The 16,843-nt window shown below is 57.4% G+C and overlaps 1 protein-coding gene and 1 non-coding gene across 4 annotated transcripts; one reads left to right on the top strand and one right to left on the bottom strand.

Moving 5' to 3' along the window:
• Positions 1-2,568: 2,568 nt before the first annotated feature.
• Positions 2,569-16,534, bottom strand: ATG16L2 (autophagy related 16 like 2). Of its 3 annotated transcripts, XM_021704661.1 has the most exons (18): positions 16,374-16,534; positions 14,394-14,493; positions 13,259-13,361; positions 9,681-9,754; positions 9,192-9,443; positions 8,991-9,056; positions 8,588-8,701; positions 7,529-7,591; positions 6,836-6,944; positions 6,393-6,498; positions 5,656-5,726; positions 5,297-5,368; positions 5,050-5,170; positions 4,606-4,711; positions 3,565-3,714; positions 3,281-3,328; positions 3,052-3,153; positions 2,569-2,766 (listed from the first exon to the last, which is right to left on the bottom strand). In XM_021704661.1, the coding sequence occupies exons 1-18, from the start codon at positions 16,489-16,491 to the stop codon at positions 2,679-2,681; spliced, it is 1,863 nt and encodes a 620-aa protein (XP_021560336.1). In that variant the 5' UTR covers positions 16,492-16,534; the 3' UTR covers positions 2,569-2,678. The 3 variants fall into 3 exon arrangements, with proteins under 3 accessions (XP_021560336.1, XP_021560334.1, XP_021560335.1); XM_021704659.2 differs by lacking the exons at positions 13,259-13,361; positions 16,374-16,534 and having other exon boundaries at positions 2,596-2,766; positions 14,394-14,460; XM_021704660.2 differs by lacking the exons at positions 3,281-3,328; positions 14,394-14,493; positions 16,374-16,534 and having other exon boundaries at positions 2,596-2,766; positions 13,259-13,338.
• On the top strand, positions 11,673-11,745 carry TRNAV-CAC. Its single transcript has one exon. It is a non-coding gene; the product is annotated as a tRNA-Val (tRNA).
• Positions 16,535-16,843: the final 309 nt, after the last annotated feature.

Genomic DNA, 16,843 nt, shown 5'->3' with positions numbered 1-16,843 from the left:
TTGTGTTCCCTCTCTCTCTCTGTCAAATAAATAAAATCTTTAAAAAAAAAAAAAAGTACTGCATGGAAAGTGCAGAGCAGGGGCGCTTGGGTGGCTCAGTCGGTTAAACGTCTGCCTTCGGCTCAGGTCATGATCCCGGAGTGTCGGGATCGAGTCCCGCATCGGGCTCCCTGCTCAGCAGGGACTCTGCTTCTTCCTCTGACCCTCTTCCCTCTTGTGCTCTCTCAAATAAATAAAATCTTTTTAAAAAAAAAAAGAGAAGTGCAGAGCACTGTGCCTGACACATAAGCACTGGGTAGTGGTGGCTACTGGAAGCACTGGTCTTTCCTGCCAGGAATCCCAGGAGACTGGAGAATGGCTCAGCAGACACTAAGGCGCTGGTGACTCCTGGTGGCCACTGGGTGCCAGGACGAGAGGGCTGGGCCTCCGGGGATCAGGCTGGAAAATTCTGGACCTCTAGCATGTTCAGCTGTTAGACTTGCTGAGTTGGCCATTTAACAGACATTTCCCGAGGCTCTCTCTGGGCCAGGCCTAATCGCAGGAATTACTCTATTCCCATCCTGGCCTCTTCCAAGAGCTCCCTGACTGAAAATGGAGGGAAGGAGACACAAAGAGGAACATAAGGAGAGAGGAGGCCCCTACCCAGCCTGGTAAGTGAGGAAAGGCTCTCAGGGAGAAGATCACGAAGGACAAATTTGAATTGGGGGCTGGGAGGGAAGAACATTTGGGGCAGAGAGAAAATCAATGTGCGAAACATTCAGAGTAGCAAGGAAATGAAAATGCAGCTGAGGTCAGCGGGCTCATTCCTAAAGGCTTCGGATTTAATGCCAAAAAGCTTCTTTGCGGGCAGCCTGGGAACTTCAAAGGGTCGTATCTGTGACCACGATACCTTAGAAAGTCACTCTGGCCACGGCAAGAGGGGTCCAGGTGGAGACACAGCAAGACTAGAAGGGGGCCCGCGTGGCAGCTAGGTTAAAGTCAGACACACTGGCTCCACCCCTGGTGCCTGAGGATGTGGGGCGTGAGGGGGAGACGCTTATGTCGGGGAACTGCTGTCCAGGAGGCAACTAGGTATGTCACCTGGAGCTCGGGACGGCTGGGCCAAGAGCAGTGAGTGAGCTGAGAGCCAGCAGAGTGTAGACTAGGTATTTCATCACCACACGCTCTTTGGCATGTGCCAGGAGCCTCACAGATACTAACGCACTGAGTCTATACGGTAAATTCTGAGGTGAGGACGGTTTTTGTTTTTTTTTTTTTGAGAGAGGGAGAGGGAGAAGGCATGAATGGTAAGTGGGGGAGGGGCAGAGAGAGAGGGAGAATGAATCTCAAGCCGACTCTGCTGAGCGTGGAGCCCAACACGGGGCTCCATCTTGAACCCCAAGATCACGACCCCAGCGGAAACCAAGAGTCGGACGCCTAATGGACTGTGCCACCCAGGCGCCCTCTGAGGTGAGTACTATTATTTTCCCCTTTCCCAGAGGAGGAAACTAAGGCACAAAGCCGTTAAGGAACCTGTTTAAAATCACCCAACTACTAAAGAGCGGGCTGCGACTCCAACACAGACAGCCCGGCTGCAAAGTTCAGGCGCTCAGCAACCTGCTGCTCATCCTGGGAACGGCTTCCTAACCCTGGGAATGGCCAACAACCCCCAAGGGAGACTTTGGAAGGTGATAAGGAAGGAAACTGAGAATTCCAAAGCGAAGCCTTTGAATCTCAGATGAGCAGCATGCCACAGTAAGGTCCCCTCAGGGACAGAAGTCCCTTCTGCTGTCTTGTGACTGGCAATGGCTGTCCTGCTGGCGACTCCTCCATGCACGAGGTTGACCAAACAAGTGGGGTGCCCAGGCTCTGCCCTGCTGGGTCTGCCTTGTACTCCAGAGGCTCGTGGTGCCCCTGTAAGTGAAGCCCCAGCCCAGGCCCAGCCCGCGGCCGCCCCCCCAACACGAAGACCTACCCAGGCCGTTCCCCATACATTCCGGGCTCCCCCTCTGGAGCAAGAACATGCCCCCATCTAAAGGCAGGCCTGGTGTACTAAATACTTGACATCACTCTCTGGTGTGTTAGGACCCTTTCCACCAGAGCCCCTCTTGGAACTCCCATGGCCCCTCCACAGCCTCAGTCTACCCTGGGCGCCTGAAGTAGGAGGGTCCAAGGCGTTGGCTTGGCCTCTGGACCAGCGTGGACCAAGGGTGAGATTCCCACGGCTCCAAAAGCCACTGCCCTTTGCTGCCTGTGAGCCTTTCTTCATGCTGTCTCCTCGGATGGGAACAGCACCGAGGCCAGCCTGGCCCGGCCCCAGCTCTGTGCAGTTGGAGGAAAGGTGCCAAGCCCAGGCGTCCTTGAGCCACCAGCCCAAAGGCCTCTGCCACCCGAACGCTGCAGAGAGGCAAGCAGGTACCAGTTTAGATGCAATTTTTTTTCACTTACGTCGAAGAAAGTGAGAAGTCAGAGATAAAACAAGCAAAAAATACTGTAATTCCCCCCCGACACACACACTTTTTTTTCCAACAGACAGGCCAGGTCCTGCCGGGCCCTGTTCCCCATCAAATGCCCCAAGGCCACGCCCCTCCCATCCCACCCCCATCCCCACTTGTTCCCGAGCCCCGTGAGCGGCGGGAAGCCGTCTTCTGGCCTTGGGCTTCAGACTCGAGCTCCAGCCCTGGCAGGAGAAGTCACGGCTAGTGCCAGAGCACAACCTTCCTGGCCTGGTCTGCGCTCACCACATGGCTCCCCGAGGAGCACCAGGCCACGGCGTTGACGGCAGTGCTGAGGACAGGGAGGGACGGGCTTCAGGGTGGAGGCGTCAGAAGCTGGGCCTGCAGCCTGGGTTCTGCCCCTCGTTACTGGAACAGGGCAGCCTGAGGGTCTCTCTAAGCCTGTAAAATGGGCTCACAGAGCTGCGCACAAGGGAAAGCACCTTGTGAACGAAGAAGGGCTCTGAGGGGGAGGGGGGGATGTGGGGACAAGGGCTGGGGACTCCAGGGTCCCACGCATGTCAGAACCTGGAACTGGCTTAGCAGCACTGGGGCTGGGGGTGGGGGCCATGCTCACCAGTGGGGTCCCCGCAGACTACCCTCCAGCTTGCCGGTGTCTACATCCCAGATGTAAAGGGCTCCGTCCCAGGAACCTGCCAGGGCATAGCTTCTGTCCGGGCTGCAATGGGCACAGCAGGGCAGGCAAGAAATGATCAGAGGCAAGGGCGCACGCATGCAGACACGGACATACACGGTCGGGAGGGGGGGGCATGCTCAGGCACAGGCACATGCTCTCGCACACACACCTGAACACGGCTTTGGTCCAGTCAGAACCACACCTGAAGCCATCAGCCCTGAGGGCAGACACAACCAGGGTCAGAATGAACGTGGCCGCCGGTCCCTGCCCTTAGCCAGGAGCTTCAAGAGCTTCGTCTCTCCATCAGGAGCTTGGGGCACCTCAGCAGGTCCTGGTCCAGAAGGGCCTCCAGAACGGGTCCCCCACTGACAGGTCCAGAAGGGCCCTTAACAAGGGATGAGAGACCCAGCTGCCCCGGCCAAAGCCACAGTGCCGGGGGCACAAAGCAGGTACCTGAATGCCTGGCGGATACTGCTGACACGAAGGTCAATGACCTTGAGGGTGTCATCTCGGGAACAGCTGAGCAGATGCAGCTGGTCTTGGCTGAGGTTCAGGGAGGTGACCCGGCCCTGCACAGGGATGATCTGGGTGCAGCAGGGGACCCTGAGGAGCAGAGACAGAGGTAGGGATGAGGAACAGCCCACCAAGGCCACTCCTGACAGGCGAACAAAGTCAAGAGGGGCCCCCGGGTCTCAGATCACCGGGGCCAGGGCTGACGCTGACTAGTCTCCCTTCTCCCACTGCGGCCAGCCCCTCCAAGAGGAACTTAGCCAGCCTTTGACTAGAAGCTGGGGCCTCGAAACCCCTGGGTCGCTAAAATAACCACTGGAGAGGAAATGAGAGTTGCCATTAAACGTGTGAGAGCGCAAAGGGTCTCCAACGGCACTCACCGCACACCTGGAAGGAGACCCGGCGCCGGCTCCAGCTCCAGCACCGGCTTTTATAAATCACCCCCCTATGCCGGGCTCCAGGCCGGAAACAACGAAAACTTTGTTTCCTTTGATTTAAAAGTGGTAACTAGGGCGCCTGGGTGGCTCAGTCATTAAGCGTCTGCCTTCGGCCCAGATCATGATCCCGGGGTCCTGGGATCGAGCCCCGCATCGGGCTCTCCCTGCTCAGTGGGAAGCCTGCTTCTCCCTCTCCCACTCCCCCTGCTTGTGTTCCCTCTCTCGCTGTCTCTGTCTCTCTCTCTGTCAAATAAATAAATGAAATATTTTTAAAAAATAAATAAAAGTGGTAACTAAGTAGAAAAGGGGGCTCCTCCATTTTGGTTGGCAAGGCCCAGGCAGAGTCCAGCAGCCGGACCAAGAGCCACTAAAAAGGTGCCATAGGTCCCCGGAGGCAGCGGAGCCTTCAAGGGGCCACACCTAGACAGAGAAGCCACCGCAGCCTCACTTCCCTGAGATGCTTCCATGGCTCTATGGCCAGAGAAACGAAAGAGAACACAGGAAGCCTGTCCCCATGCCTCCACCGCCCACAGCCCATGCCTGTCACCTGCTGTCCCAGAACCGGATCTTCTGGTCACTGTGGCCACTGATGATGACATGGTCCCCACACACCACATCATTACAGTAGGAAAGGACATTGATGGTCCTGGAGCCTGGGGACCAAAGAGCAGAGCCCTAGCCTCAGAAAAAGGTTGTTGGAAGCCATCCCACTGGACATACGGAGAAGCTGAGGTCCAGAAGCCCCAGAGGGGTAAGTATCCTCCCCAAACTAGAAACCAGGTCCCCTGCTTCCCAGCCCAAAGCCTGAAGTCACCAAGAAACCAAACAGAAAAAAACACCGATGGGAAGTAGAGAAGGAGAGGCCTTGGGACCTTTCACCCCAAATGCCTGTGAATCTTAGAGCCATTCCCAGAGAACAGGCTGAGGTGTTCTTGACCTGGCTTGGGGGTACCAGCAGGTAGGGAGGGGGAGGGAGGGGGCTGGGCCTCACAGTAGGCGCGGCCGAGGTCCCACTCCTTCACCGTCCGGTCCCGGCTCCCAGTCACCGCCTGGTGCCTTGTTAGCTTGAATTTGGCAGCTGTCACCTTGTCTGTATGTCCAGACAGTGTCTCCTGCGCCCCCCCCCCCCCCGCATCCCACATATGGATCAAGGACATGGCCAAGACTCCATAATATCCCCCCTCAGGGCCCAAGGCATGACCCCTGACCCCAGGGCTGCCTCCTCAGTCAGGCCTTACCTTGGACTGTACCTCCCCCACCTTCCAGAGCTGGGCGGCCTGATTGTAAGTAGCTGCTAATACCTGTGAGCCCTGGAGAGATGGAAGGGGAAGGGAAAGGCCCTGAACCTGGGCCTGGACAGAAGCAACATCCCTCACACCAGGGAGCTGGGGCAGGGGCTGCCTTGAGCCTCCCAGATCATCCAGACAGGCAGAGTAGCCTCCAGGCCCAGGGAAGGTTTGTGTAGCAGCCAGAGGGACTGGTTCTAGGACATCCATGATGTTCCCTTATGTCCCAGAGCCCCCACCTGCCCAGTGTGGAGACTGGGGGCGGGGGCACACAACAGACGTCCCATGTCACTGAGGCTAAGTCCCCTCACCAAAGGGTCGAAGTCCACACTGGTGATACTGCCACCAGCTCCTTCAAGGGTTTGGTTGGCCTCCAGACGATCTGGGGGGACCAGGAAAAGGACAGGTGAAATGAAGTCACTAACCTCATGAAGAGGAGTTGCTGGGAAGATCAGTCTCTCCCACGTTAGAGGAAAGACTTCTGGGGGCCTGGGCTGGAGGCTGCACCTCCCCAAACTGCCAGCAGGGGGCTCCAGGGGGCAGCTGATGATCTCACACGGCTACAGAGGACCAGGGAGAAGGGACTGTCCCGGGGTCACACAGCAAGCCAGGGTCAGACGTTTCTCTAGGAAGCCTCCAGGAAATGACTGTGACTCCCCAACACACCCACCTCTACAAGCTTAGGGTAGTTAACACTAATCTCCTGAGTTCTGAGAGCTCAAGTGATACCAGAAGAGGAGGTCAGCTGGTGGGCCCCAGGGACCTGCTTCTCAAGGGCCTATCCCTGCAGAATCTAATGAGAAGGGACCCCCGCTTCCCCTAACAGGGACCATCTGAGCTGGGCCCTCCCCATCCTGCAGACCTGGATCCCAGCAACTAAGAGGCTCAGCCCAGAGCTCTTGCCAAGGGGTCATCTGGCCACTGCCCACAAAAATGTTACATGTGAGGAAACACAAACAGATCTAAGACCTTTGCCCACTAAGGAGCAAGCTGAGGGTGGGCTCTGGAGAGAAAGCCCCAGGATGGCCCACAGAGGAGAAACCCTCACCTCCCACAACATTCCAGAGGTGGATGAGGCGGTCAGCCCCTCCGGTGGCCAGGAGGCTGCTACTGGCGCCAAAACAAACAGCATTGACCTCGGAAAGGTGGGCATCCTACGGGGAAAAGGGAGGTTGGTGCCTCTGGCCCTCACCAAACGCACCTCTCTGCACACACAGGCTCTCACACGCACCCCTGCACACATCGGGTCTCAGCAGCCCTGCAGCAGCCTCCCACTACACTTCCCCACCGTCCCCTGCCTGGCCTCCTGATCTCCCTCTCCAGTCCATCCCCCATCACTAAATGCTGAAAGGCTTCTACCGCTGGATGGGAAAGAACACTTGTGCTCTAGCTGAGGAGCCCAGCCTTGCTTCCCTGGCCTCCGTGGACCACCCCTGGGGCCTACACTCCCCATATGGGCACCTCATGCATGTGGCCCAGCCCCTCCCTTACCAGCACATCCTGAACCTGGGTAGGAGGTTGGGCAGCCACACACACAGGGATGCTCTGGTATCGCGGCTCAGGAGCTCCCCCAATGGAGTGGCCTCTCCTCTTCTTGAAACTGGGTGGGGGGGCAGGTGTTAGGAAGGCATTTGGCAAGGCCTTCTGACATGGGAGTCTCATGCTCCTGAGGCAGCAACAAGAGAAAGCAGACAAGAAAGGTAGCAGAACATGGCCCAGAGGGGCAGCGAGCTTATTCCCAACCCAGCCTCTGACCCCGGGGGTCAGTGTGAAGACAGGAGGGGCACAGAGGCAGGGAGGAGTTGGTGACTGCAGAGCAACCTCCGGGCTGGGGTTTCCGTCTGAGCCCTGCTGCCACTTGGCTCTGTGACCCTGGACAAGTCCTGACACATCTGAGCCTATTTCCCAACTGAGTGGTAGTTCCTATCCAGGCTCAGGCTGGAGATCCTGGTCCTCTGTGAGGACCACGGATGAGGGACAGAGCGTGGAGGACAGCCAGGCAGGGCCTGGAATTGAGGGAAATGAGGTCTGGGAGAGGCAGCAGAGATTCACACAGACAGCCGGGCAACACACAGACGGACAGATCGAGACATACACAGACCAAGCCTGGAGTCCAGAAGCCTGACATGGGCCTCCAAGGGGCCCAAACCCTTCACACACATGTAGGTGCACGCACACACTTACTCCAGAAGCTCCTTCACCACATCCACACAGCGGGAGAGTGTCAAGGAGGTGGCAGAGGCAGATCTGGGGTAGAATTGAGAGATGTGCTAAGGGACTGGCCAGTGAGTGTGCAGACGGCAGCCACTCATCCCTACACCCTGCTGGGGACACTGAGGCTTGCAGGCCTGTGAGCCTGGGACAAGAACTTGGCTCCTCCAAGAGCAGGAGAGCGGGATGACCCACGGCAGTCCCCGGAAGGTGGAGGCAGGGAGGGATTTAGGAATAAAGTCTCCCATTTCCACCATGATGGTAAGAACTGCCTCACCACCCAAGTGCCCTCCACCAAAAGTTCTGAGGAGGCTGAGCTGGGGCATATGGGGGAGAGGGTGAAGGTGCCCTCAGGCTGGGATAGCACAAGGCTGGCGGATGGAGGGAGGTAAAACCTAGGCCTGCTGAGTGACCTCAAAAATGCCCAGAAGAGGATGCGTCCTGGGCTGACTTGGCCCACTGGGGCTGCCAAGGACTTTGGGGACCAGCATCTCATGCCCCTTCCCAAAGTTCTTTCACTGCCCCCAGGCCCGGACACCAGTGACCTGCAAGGAAGGGCTGAAAGAGAAGCCTTCAAGTTGGTGAATGGAGCAAGGGTGGGGGAGGGCAGCTGCAATGACAGACAAATGGAGATGAACGGGGGAGACTGAGGGAATGCATGGGCTTCAGAAGCCCGTGTGAGCTCACATCTATACGTGCTCTCACGCGCTCGGATACGCTCCCCCAAGCTTGTACACACATGTGCTCTCGTGTCCCTGTGAGGACACACCTGCGCCCCTGTGACAGCTGAATCCTGGGCCTCGCCCACAGTTCCCTCCTGGTGACACCCTTTCACCAGCCTGACACCGCACCCCCACAGCTCTGGTCCTGGGAAGGCGCCAGAGTCCCTAAGACGGCAATGACCCCAAGAGGCTCCAGGCACTGGAGATCAGACCTGTCCTCTCCCCCGAGCCCGAGCTGGGCCCAAGGCCCTAGAGGAAGACTCTGGAGTGGGGCGTGGGGCCCAGCTCAGAGCTCTGGGACAGTCCTCACCTGAACGGCCTCTTCCACTTCTCACCAGCCTCACTCTTCAGGGACAGGGGCTCAGCAGGCCGGGCCAGAGTCTCAGCCTCCTTTCTGATCCCGTCGCCTATGGGGTTTGGGCTCCTGGACAGGGCGTGAAACTCAGGGAGGTCAAGGGACCAGCGCCTCCCTGCCCCCAGGGCACAACACGGTGAAGAGGGAATCTTGCGGGCAGCCATGCTGGCGCCTACGACCAGAGCACGCGAGTCTGCGCGTGTCCTGCGGGCTCAGTCTACGTGGGGGCCTCGTGCAGACAGGTGGGGGCGGGGTAGAATTGCAGGCGGAGGCCAGAGAAAAGGGCGCCCTAGAGCACGCGGGGCAGAGCGGGCTGCGGAGGCTCGGCGGGCCGGACCCGGCGCGTTCCCACGCTTACTCGCTGATGCTCACTGTCCGCTTGGCAGCCTTCTTCAGCTCCAAGGACATCCGCGCCTGCTTGGCCCTGGCGGAATAGAAGCATCCAGAGAGCCGCACCGGGCCGACGCGCCTCGGGTCGCGGAGGTGAAACGCGGAGCGTGCCCTCCCCCACAGGGCCGCGGCGCTCTCGTCTCCGAGGGGCGGGGCCAAGCGCGCTCACTTCTCGTGGCGCTCGAGGCGCAGGTTGCGCTCGGCGGCGGCGCGCGCCTTGCGCTGCACGAGCCGCTCCAGCAGGTCACGCGCCTCCTCCTCCAGCCGGCGCAGGGCCGCCTCCCGGAGCCTGGCGTGCGCGCGCAGCGCCTCGTAGGCCGCCCGCTGCGCCACGTTCAGCGCCCGCTGTGCGTCCACTTGCCGGGCCTGCCGCGCCCGCGCCTCCTGCAGCTCCGCCGCGCGGGCCTCCAGAGCCGCCAGCCTGCGGGAGGGGGCACCCTTCGTCACGGCGCGGTGGGAGCCGGTCTCAGAAGGGGACAGACTTGCCCCTTCCACGCCGTCAGGCAGGTGGCTAAGCCAGGTCTCCCACTTCGTGGGGAAAGCTCCCGGGCCGTGCTGGAGACACGCAGGAGCACCCCGTCGCCCCTTCCCCGGCAGAGGTGGCCCCGAGCCACCCAGCGGTGGGCGCGGTCCACCCTCGCACCGGCCCGCGCCTCACCTGCTTTGCCGCTCCTCCAGCGCCGCCTCCAGGGTGCCCAGGGCCGCGCTCTTCTCCACCACCTGGTAGGCCATCTGGGGGCGGTCGGGGGCGGAAGGTGGGCGGCAGCGCCTCTGCAGGGCTCCCGCCGCGCGCTCCCAGCCCCTCTCCGACTGGACGTGGAGCAGAGTCGGCTGCTCCACCCACCCCGAAAGCACAGGCTCTGACAGGTGAAGGGCCGCGCACAGAACGCACTGCTGTTTTGTGGAACAGTGGAAGGGCCTTGGGCTCTGGAGCCTAACACCTGAGTTTCAGCCCTGGCAGGGCCACTTATATTCTCTGTGACCCCGGGGTGGTCATTTAACCTCTCTGAACCTGGTGTTTCCTCACCTGTAAAGTGGGAATGATAGCACTTACCTCATAGGGTAATGTAGAATTACTAGAAGGAGTAATATTTCAGATAATAGCAAACGTTTATATAGCACCTGTGTGTCATGCCCTGTTCTGAGCACTACACATATATTAACTCTTTTAATCGCCATAACGCGAGCATGAGGTAGGTACTGCCATTTTCCCGATTTCGCAGACGAGGACACTGTCACAGAGAGGTTAAGTGTCTTGACAAAGTTACACAGCTAAGTGGCAGACCACGTAACATGATGCTCCAAGTACAGGACAGGTCTACGTGAGAGGTTCAAGGGGTGCGGGCTCTGTTCCCCACTTCTCTAACCCTGGCCTATCCGAGCATAGATTCCAGAGAGCAACCAGGAGCCCTAAGCAGAGGCACAGGGCAAGGAGAACAGGCTGTGGGAGCGTAGAGGCCAGACTGAATACCTGAGCTGCCCCCAGGCCTAGAATGGGGGTGAGGGTCACCTCATCCATGCCCCTGCCTCATTCAGCAGTCCTTCAGCCAAGAGCTGGGGAAGCCACAGAGAGGAAGGTCAAGTCCCACTTTTTAGCGCTGAAGGGTCAGCAGAAGAGACAGACCTCAGGTGAAGCGGTTCCTACCAGTGTGACAAGAGGAACATGAGGAAATAACCAAGGTGGGGGCTCTGACTGCTAACCTGTTCCTCACGTGGGCCTGGTGAGGGACGGACTGAGGAGCGAGGCCAGCGCTACTCAGCCGCACTGACAGATCTCCCTCTGCCCGTGCGCCAGCCCGTGCCTACCTTCCTAGCCGGCCCAGTTCCTAGCGGCCCAGTTCTTAACGTTTGTAATTCCTTTCACCACGGAGCAGTCTGACCTCCACTTCTGCTTCCTTGCCTGTCATTTACTTTCACTGATAGTCTGTGATTCAATATTTTGGGGAGGTTTTTCAAAAGCCAAATAATAGAGATGGAAAACAGATTAGTGGGTGCAGGGTTAGGGATGGTTGGGGGAGAGGGGTGCGTTGTGGCCAAAAAGGGTAGCAAGAGGGAGATCTTTGTGGTGATGAAATTGTGCTGTATATTGCCCGTCACACAAATCTACATATGGGACAACATGACAAAGAAATATATGTATATTTCTATCAATATCATTTTCCTGATCGTGTATGCTATAGTTACATAAGAAGTAACCAATCTTTGCAACTTCCTATGATCTATAATTATTTCCCCCAAAAAGCTAAAATAATAACAATGATATATGCTTATTGCAATATGTGAAACAGTACTAAGAATTAAAGAAAACTCCCCTTCCCCTGGCATATCCAATGGGAACTGACTGGTGTGTTCTGAGGAAGTGCCAGGGAGGAAGTGCTAAGGGCAAGGGGTTTGTGGAAGTGTCCCAGACCAAGGGGACTATTAGTTCAGAGACAGGGAGAGTGGCAGGAAATTCTGGAGAACTCCACTGGGAAGGCTAAAGGGCTCTGGAAGATGTATACCAAACTGACAATGGGAGAGATGGTGAAGGGGGTTTCACTTCTTTACTCGGTGGGCTTTTGTTCTCTTGAAATGTTCACAAGCATGTGTGTCTGTATTGTCTTTTTTTAAGGGAGATCTTTTTGTTATTAAAATATATCACTCTGGGGGCACCTGGCTGGCTCAGTTGGTAGAGCATGGGACTCACAATCTCCGGATCGTGAGTTCAAGCCCCACGTTGGGCATGGAGGCTACTTAAAAAGAAAAACGTTTGTGTGTGTGTGTGTGTGTGTACACATATATACATACATACATAGGTGTGTGTGTGTATATATATTTCTCACTGTGAGTGCTGTATGGAGAATGGATGGGAGTGCCAAGGGAGGGGTTGTCCAGGAATGATGAGGGTAACTTGGGCCAGGCCAACAGAGAGTTGATGGATTTGGAGGCAGGATCCATGAGCTGATGACTGCTAGCTAGCTCAGGATGGAGGGCTGGGAAGGACTAGAGGTGCCCCCTTAGTTTCCAGCCCAGTGACTACCAGTTGGGGGTGGAGGGTCTACCTCATCCATCATTTAGTCTACAAATATTTATTAGCATGGACTGTGAGGACAGACCCAGGGATAAGTGGAAGCAAAGCAAGGGCATCCCAGGCCTTGGGGATCTCACAGCCCAGGAAGTGCCTCAAATGTCAAGTTGTAACTACAATAGGGGCTCTGAGGGAGAGGCTCTCACTGGGTTCATAGCCCCACTCCCACACTCGTTGGGCAAGTAACGTGGCATGCTGTAACTAGGCATGTGTTTATGGCCTATCAGTCTCCATTGGACTGGAAGCTCCATGGGGCCAGGTCTTGTCCTTATCATGTGCCTAGGATAATGACAACTGTCAATAAATCTTTGTTGAAAGAATGAATGGAGATCACAGAAGATGGATTCATGTGGGAAGGAGTTCAGATCCTGGCTCCGCTTCTCTAAGCCTCAGTTTCCTGCTGTAGAGTTGTGGAGGATTAGCTGAAATAATGCTTAGCCCAGCACCTGCAGGAGTCCCCTCTCCATGTGGTGCTTGCCATATACTATGGGGGAGATGGGGAATCTGATTTTAGATGTGATGTCCAAGAACCCCAGCTGACCAACGAGTGTGGAGCTCAGGGGAGAAGACTGGGCCAGAGACAGGTCTGGGAGTCAGCATACCATCTTCGAGGCCACAGGAGTCCGTGAACCCACCCAAGCTCCAAGGAACACCCACATTTAAAGAGGAGGAGGAAACGAACCAGAGAAGGAAGTTCAGAAGCAACTGCTACAGAAAAGAGAAGAAAACCAGGACAATGTGGTGAAATTGCAGCCAAGAGACACCACGGAGTGGGGGCAGCAGTGTCGGGTGGAAGTAGCACACCCTGCCGTGGGGGTGGGCCACCTTCCTCATTTGGTCTGCAAGTGTGTACTGTGCATCAGCCGGTGCTGGGCCCCGGGGTTGGGGAGGCAGGCTGTGAACAGAGCAGGCGGGACTGTCTGGAAGGGGGAACAGACTCATCTGGCCTTGTGTACCTCATCCTCCTCTCTGAGCTCTCACCTCACATCCTCTAGCTGCTGTTGGAGACCACGTCCTCCTGGGCTGCCAGAACCAAGCTAGAGAGCACTGTGACACTGGACTTGGAGAATGTCCCTCACTTGCCGGATCCCTTGGACCACATCCCCTTGCCCCCAAAGTCCTGGATTCTGGCCCCACGCCATTCTCTCTCAGACCCCTGCCCAGCCTACCTCACCACAGACCCGCCGGAGCCCTTCCTCCTTCTCTTGCCACTTCACCCTCAGAGTGGTTGGTGATGGGACTTGGTCTGAGTCAGGCCCCGATTCCTCTTCCCTGCCAACCAATAAGAGAACGGTGTTCTTTGTCCCTCAGTTCACCCACAGGATGAACACAGAAAGCCTGAAACCAAAACCATGAACTTTCTCCTAAGGAAGATGGAAACCCAAAGCCAGTAGAGGAAAAGGCAAGTCTCCAGAAACTGAAACTGCCCATGACTCCTCTGCCCTAGGACTTCCCCAGGCCTTGGGTTCGCTAGCTAGGACCCTCCTTAAGAAGCACCTCCCAGGGGGGGCGCCTGGGTGACTCAGTCGTTAAGCGTCTGCCTTTGGCTCAGGTCCTGATCCCAGGGTCCTGGGATCGAGCCCCGTATCGGGCTCCCCGCTCGGCGGGAAGCCTGCTTCTCCCCCTGCCACTCCCCCTGCTTGTGTTCCCTCTCTCACTGTGCCTCTCTCTTCAAATAAATAAATACAAATTAAAAAAAAAAAAAAGAAGCACCTCCCAGGGGCGCCTGGCTGGCTCAGTCGGTTGAGCATTTGCCTTTGGCTCAGGTCCTGAGACCCTGGGATCGAGCCCCTGCATCAGGCTCCCTGCTCCAGAGGACCCTGCTTCTCCCCCTCCCTCTGCCTGCCACTCCCCCTGCTTGTATGTGTGTGTGTGCATGCTTTCTCTCTCTGTCAAATTAATTAATTAATCTTTATTTAAAAAAAAAAAAAGCACCTCCCAACTCTGAGGCCCAACCCATTCCTGGTTCTCATCTTCACTCCCCCTTTGGCAAATGTAGCAAGACCCTTTCTGTAGGCATCAGGTAAGGATCAGGGACACAAAAAGAGGAGGGGGAAAGGCAGGAGTGTGGGGGTGGGAAGGGAAGAGATGAGACAAATGCAGAGATGGACTTAGAAAGGTGGTGGAGAAAGGGCATTCTAAGCAGCTGGCCTGGAGGAAGTTTCAAGAGACCACCTCCTCCCTCCCCTGGGTAGCATTTAAGGACCAATGAGATGCCAGGGAGAAAATGAAGCCAGCATAGGCAGTGGGGGCAGGGCCCAGGCATAGGCAGCCCATTGTAACCAGGAACACTCATACACTCACCAGGGGCGCTGGAGGGTAGCAGGAGTGACATCATTTGGCTCTGGCTGCAGCTTCTCTGAGATCCGGGCCAGCAACTCAGCCTTCTCTAGGAGACGGTTATCTAGGGGTACAAAGACAAACACTTTCCAGCAGACTCCAGGCATACCTCTCTGGCTGGGAGGGCTGCAGGAGCCCAGGGATGCAGAATGGCAGAGCTACTGGCAGGCTGGGCTCTGCCCTTTGCCTGAGGGGTGTTTGTGGGCTCTACCCAGAACTTCAGCCCTGGCACAGCCTCCTCACAGCACCTGCCCACAGGCCCTCCCAGGAAACCGTCTCTCCAGGGGACAGAGAAAGACAGCCACTGCAGGGGAAGTAGATGGCTGGCCTCACCGACCACTGTGGGTCCTGAGGGAAGGACAGCGCCAGGGATTGATTCAGCCTTGCCCCAGAGCAAGTCTTTGCCCCAAAGAGTGATGAAATAAACCCAGCTCCACCTGCCTACAGCCTTTGGCAAATTACTTCCCCTCCAGGGGCTCTAATTTTCTACTCTAAAAAAACAATCCTCTCTTCCCCTGAGTTGGGGTAAGGTTCCCAGAGGCCAGAAGAGAAAGTCCTTGAGCAACTATCCAGCAGACCTCCTTGAATTTGGTAGCTTTTGCTACAGACCCTGGAATATCTCCCTCCACCCCCACCACACTCACTTCCTCTTTTCTCACCAGTTCCAGGGTAGGGTGGGGGTGGTAAGCCCAGGCCTAGCTCCTCAGCTCCTTTCCTTCACCCGGTTCCCTGCCTGTCACTTTGACTGAGGTCACTGGGCTAGTTCTCACACAAAACCCCACCCCAGCCCCCAGGGCACTGCACTGGCCCCCCAGCAAATCTAAAGAAGACGCCATTTTGCCCAATTTATGGGTGATAAATCTGAGGCTTAAGGATACAACCCACCCAAGACCACAGAGAAAACTGGAGCTTCATTACGTCTGATCGCAGCCCTCGGGGTCTCTCCAGTCCCACAGACTGCAGCTCCTGGGGGACAGGGGTGACTTCTCCCTCAAATTGGATGGTTCCACTGTCCATCAGAGCAGTGAAAAAGTGAGGTTGCCTGGAGGCAGGAGGCTGACCTCACATCCCTGAGGGAGAGGACCAGCAGCCTAGAGGGTTGCAGGTAAATGGCCCAGGACAAGAGCTGCAAATTCAGTTTGGGGGATCAGGGGGGAGATAGTTAAGCAGCAGCCAAAATTAGGACCAGTGATGGAACTGGAGGGATAGTGGTGGTAACTCCCCCCACCCAAACCCCCAACATACAATTTCGAGTGACCAGAGCCACTTACACACATGCACACTTGTTCCCCCTGGCTTGAACTGCCATACCCACTCCTGACCAGTCCCCCGCCCCCGGCCCCAAACACCTGAGTATGACTCTTCTTGGGTTCAGCCAGCAGCTTGGAGTCCCCTGTTTCTCCCTCGGGCTGGGGTTGCCCGAGCACAGAGGTGCTCCCAAAACCTGAGCCAGGATCACTTACCAGTGGCAAAGCCTGAGACTCTGGGCTTCCTCCCTAGAGATTCAGAGAAGTAGCTGCTCTCAAGAGTTCTTTCACTGGGTCACAGGGACCAAATGGATTGACTAGGTTGTACCCTGAGAACTGCCCCGGGAGGGGGAAGCATAAGAGACCCTAAAAAACCAACACTAGCTAACAAACCCGTGCCCAGGAAATCCAGTCCGGGAGAGGCGGGCCCTGAGGGGCCAGGAGGGGAGGAGCACCGGGAGGGAGCTCCGTCCTGCAAGGGGCTCTAAGCTAGAGCCTGGACTGGAAAGGACAGGAATGCTGGCTAGTCAGAGGTGGGGCGAAAGAGATGGGCCAGAAGGCCCAAGGATTCGGAGGCGAGAAGGCTTTTCTGCCCGCGGGTCACTGCCCGAGGAGCCAGACAACCCTCTCTCCCCGCGCCCGGATCTCCGTCCCCTCCCTCCACTGCCATCTTGCAGGGCCCCCGTGGCGCACTCACAGGCCGGCACCAGCTCCACGAAGAGTGTCTTTTGCGTGCGGTCCCGCTGCCGAAGCTGCCGCACTATGTGGCGTTTCCAGCGGGCGACGGGCACGCCGGGGGCGCCGGGCCCCGCCATAGCCGCTCTCCCACCCGCACGGCGCGCCGCTCCCACGGAAGGAGGCGCGACCGGGGCGGGGCCTCTGGGGGACTCCGTGACGTCAGGGGGCGGCAGCGGCGGGGACTCCCCGGATCGTCCTAAGATCGTTCGTCGGGGGAGAAAGCCAAGCAAATGTGCTGGGAAGCCTACCCCAGGGTCTACAGCACCCGGACCGCACCAGAAATTCTCACCCACGTCGGGGTCCTATCGCTGTCCGCCGCAGTGAGCCGGGATGGAGGTCGCGGCCTCCGGGGCGGCTTCCCCCACGCCTGTGGGCGAGCTGTCGGGCCGGCCTCCCGGTGCCGGTCCTCAGCCCCTCGGCGCCGAGACC

This window comes from Neomonachus schauinslandi, chromosome 11, assembly GCF_002201575.2.
Source record: "Neomonachus schauinslandi chromosome 11, ASM220157v2, whole genome shotgun sequence".
NCBI classification, from domain to species: domain Eukaryota; kingdom Metazoa; phylum Chordata; class Mammalia; order Carnivora; family Phocidae; genus Neomonachus; species Neomonachus schauinslandi.
This window is presented reverse-complemented; position numbering and strand designations above follow the sequence as displayed.

Coding starts and splice junctions, on each gene's coding strand:
- ATG16L2 (XM_021704661.1), bottom strand. CDS start 16,491: ATGGCGGGGCCCGGCGCCCCCGGCGTGCCCGTCGCCCGCTGGAAACGC. Junction 5,171..5,296: donor TGGGGGAGGTACAGTCCAAG/GTAAGGCCTGAC, acceptor GGGGGGGCGCAG/GAGACACTGTCTGGACATAC. Junction 3,715..4,605: donor ATCCGGTTCTGGGACAGCAG/GTGACAGGCATG, acceptor TCTGCTCCTCAG/GGTCCCCTGCTGCACCCAGA.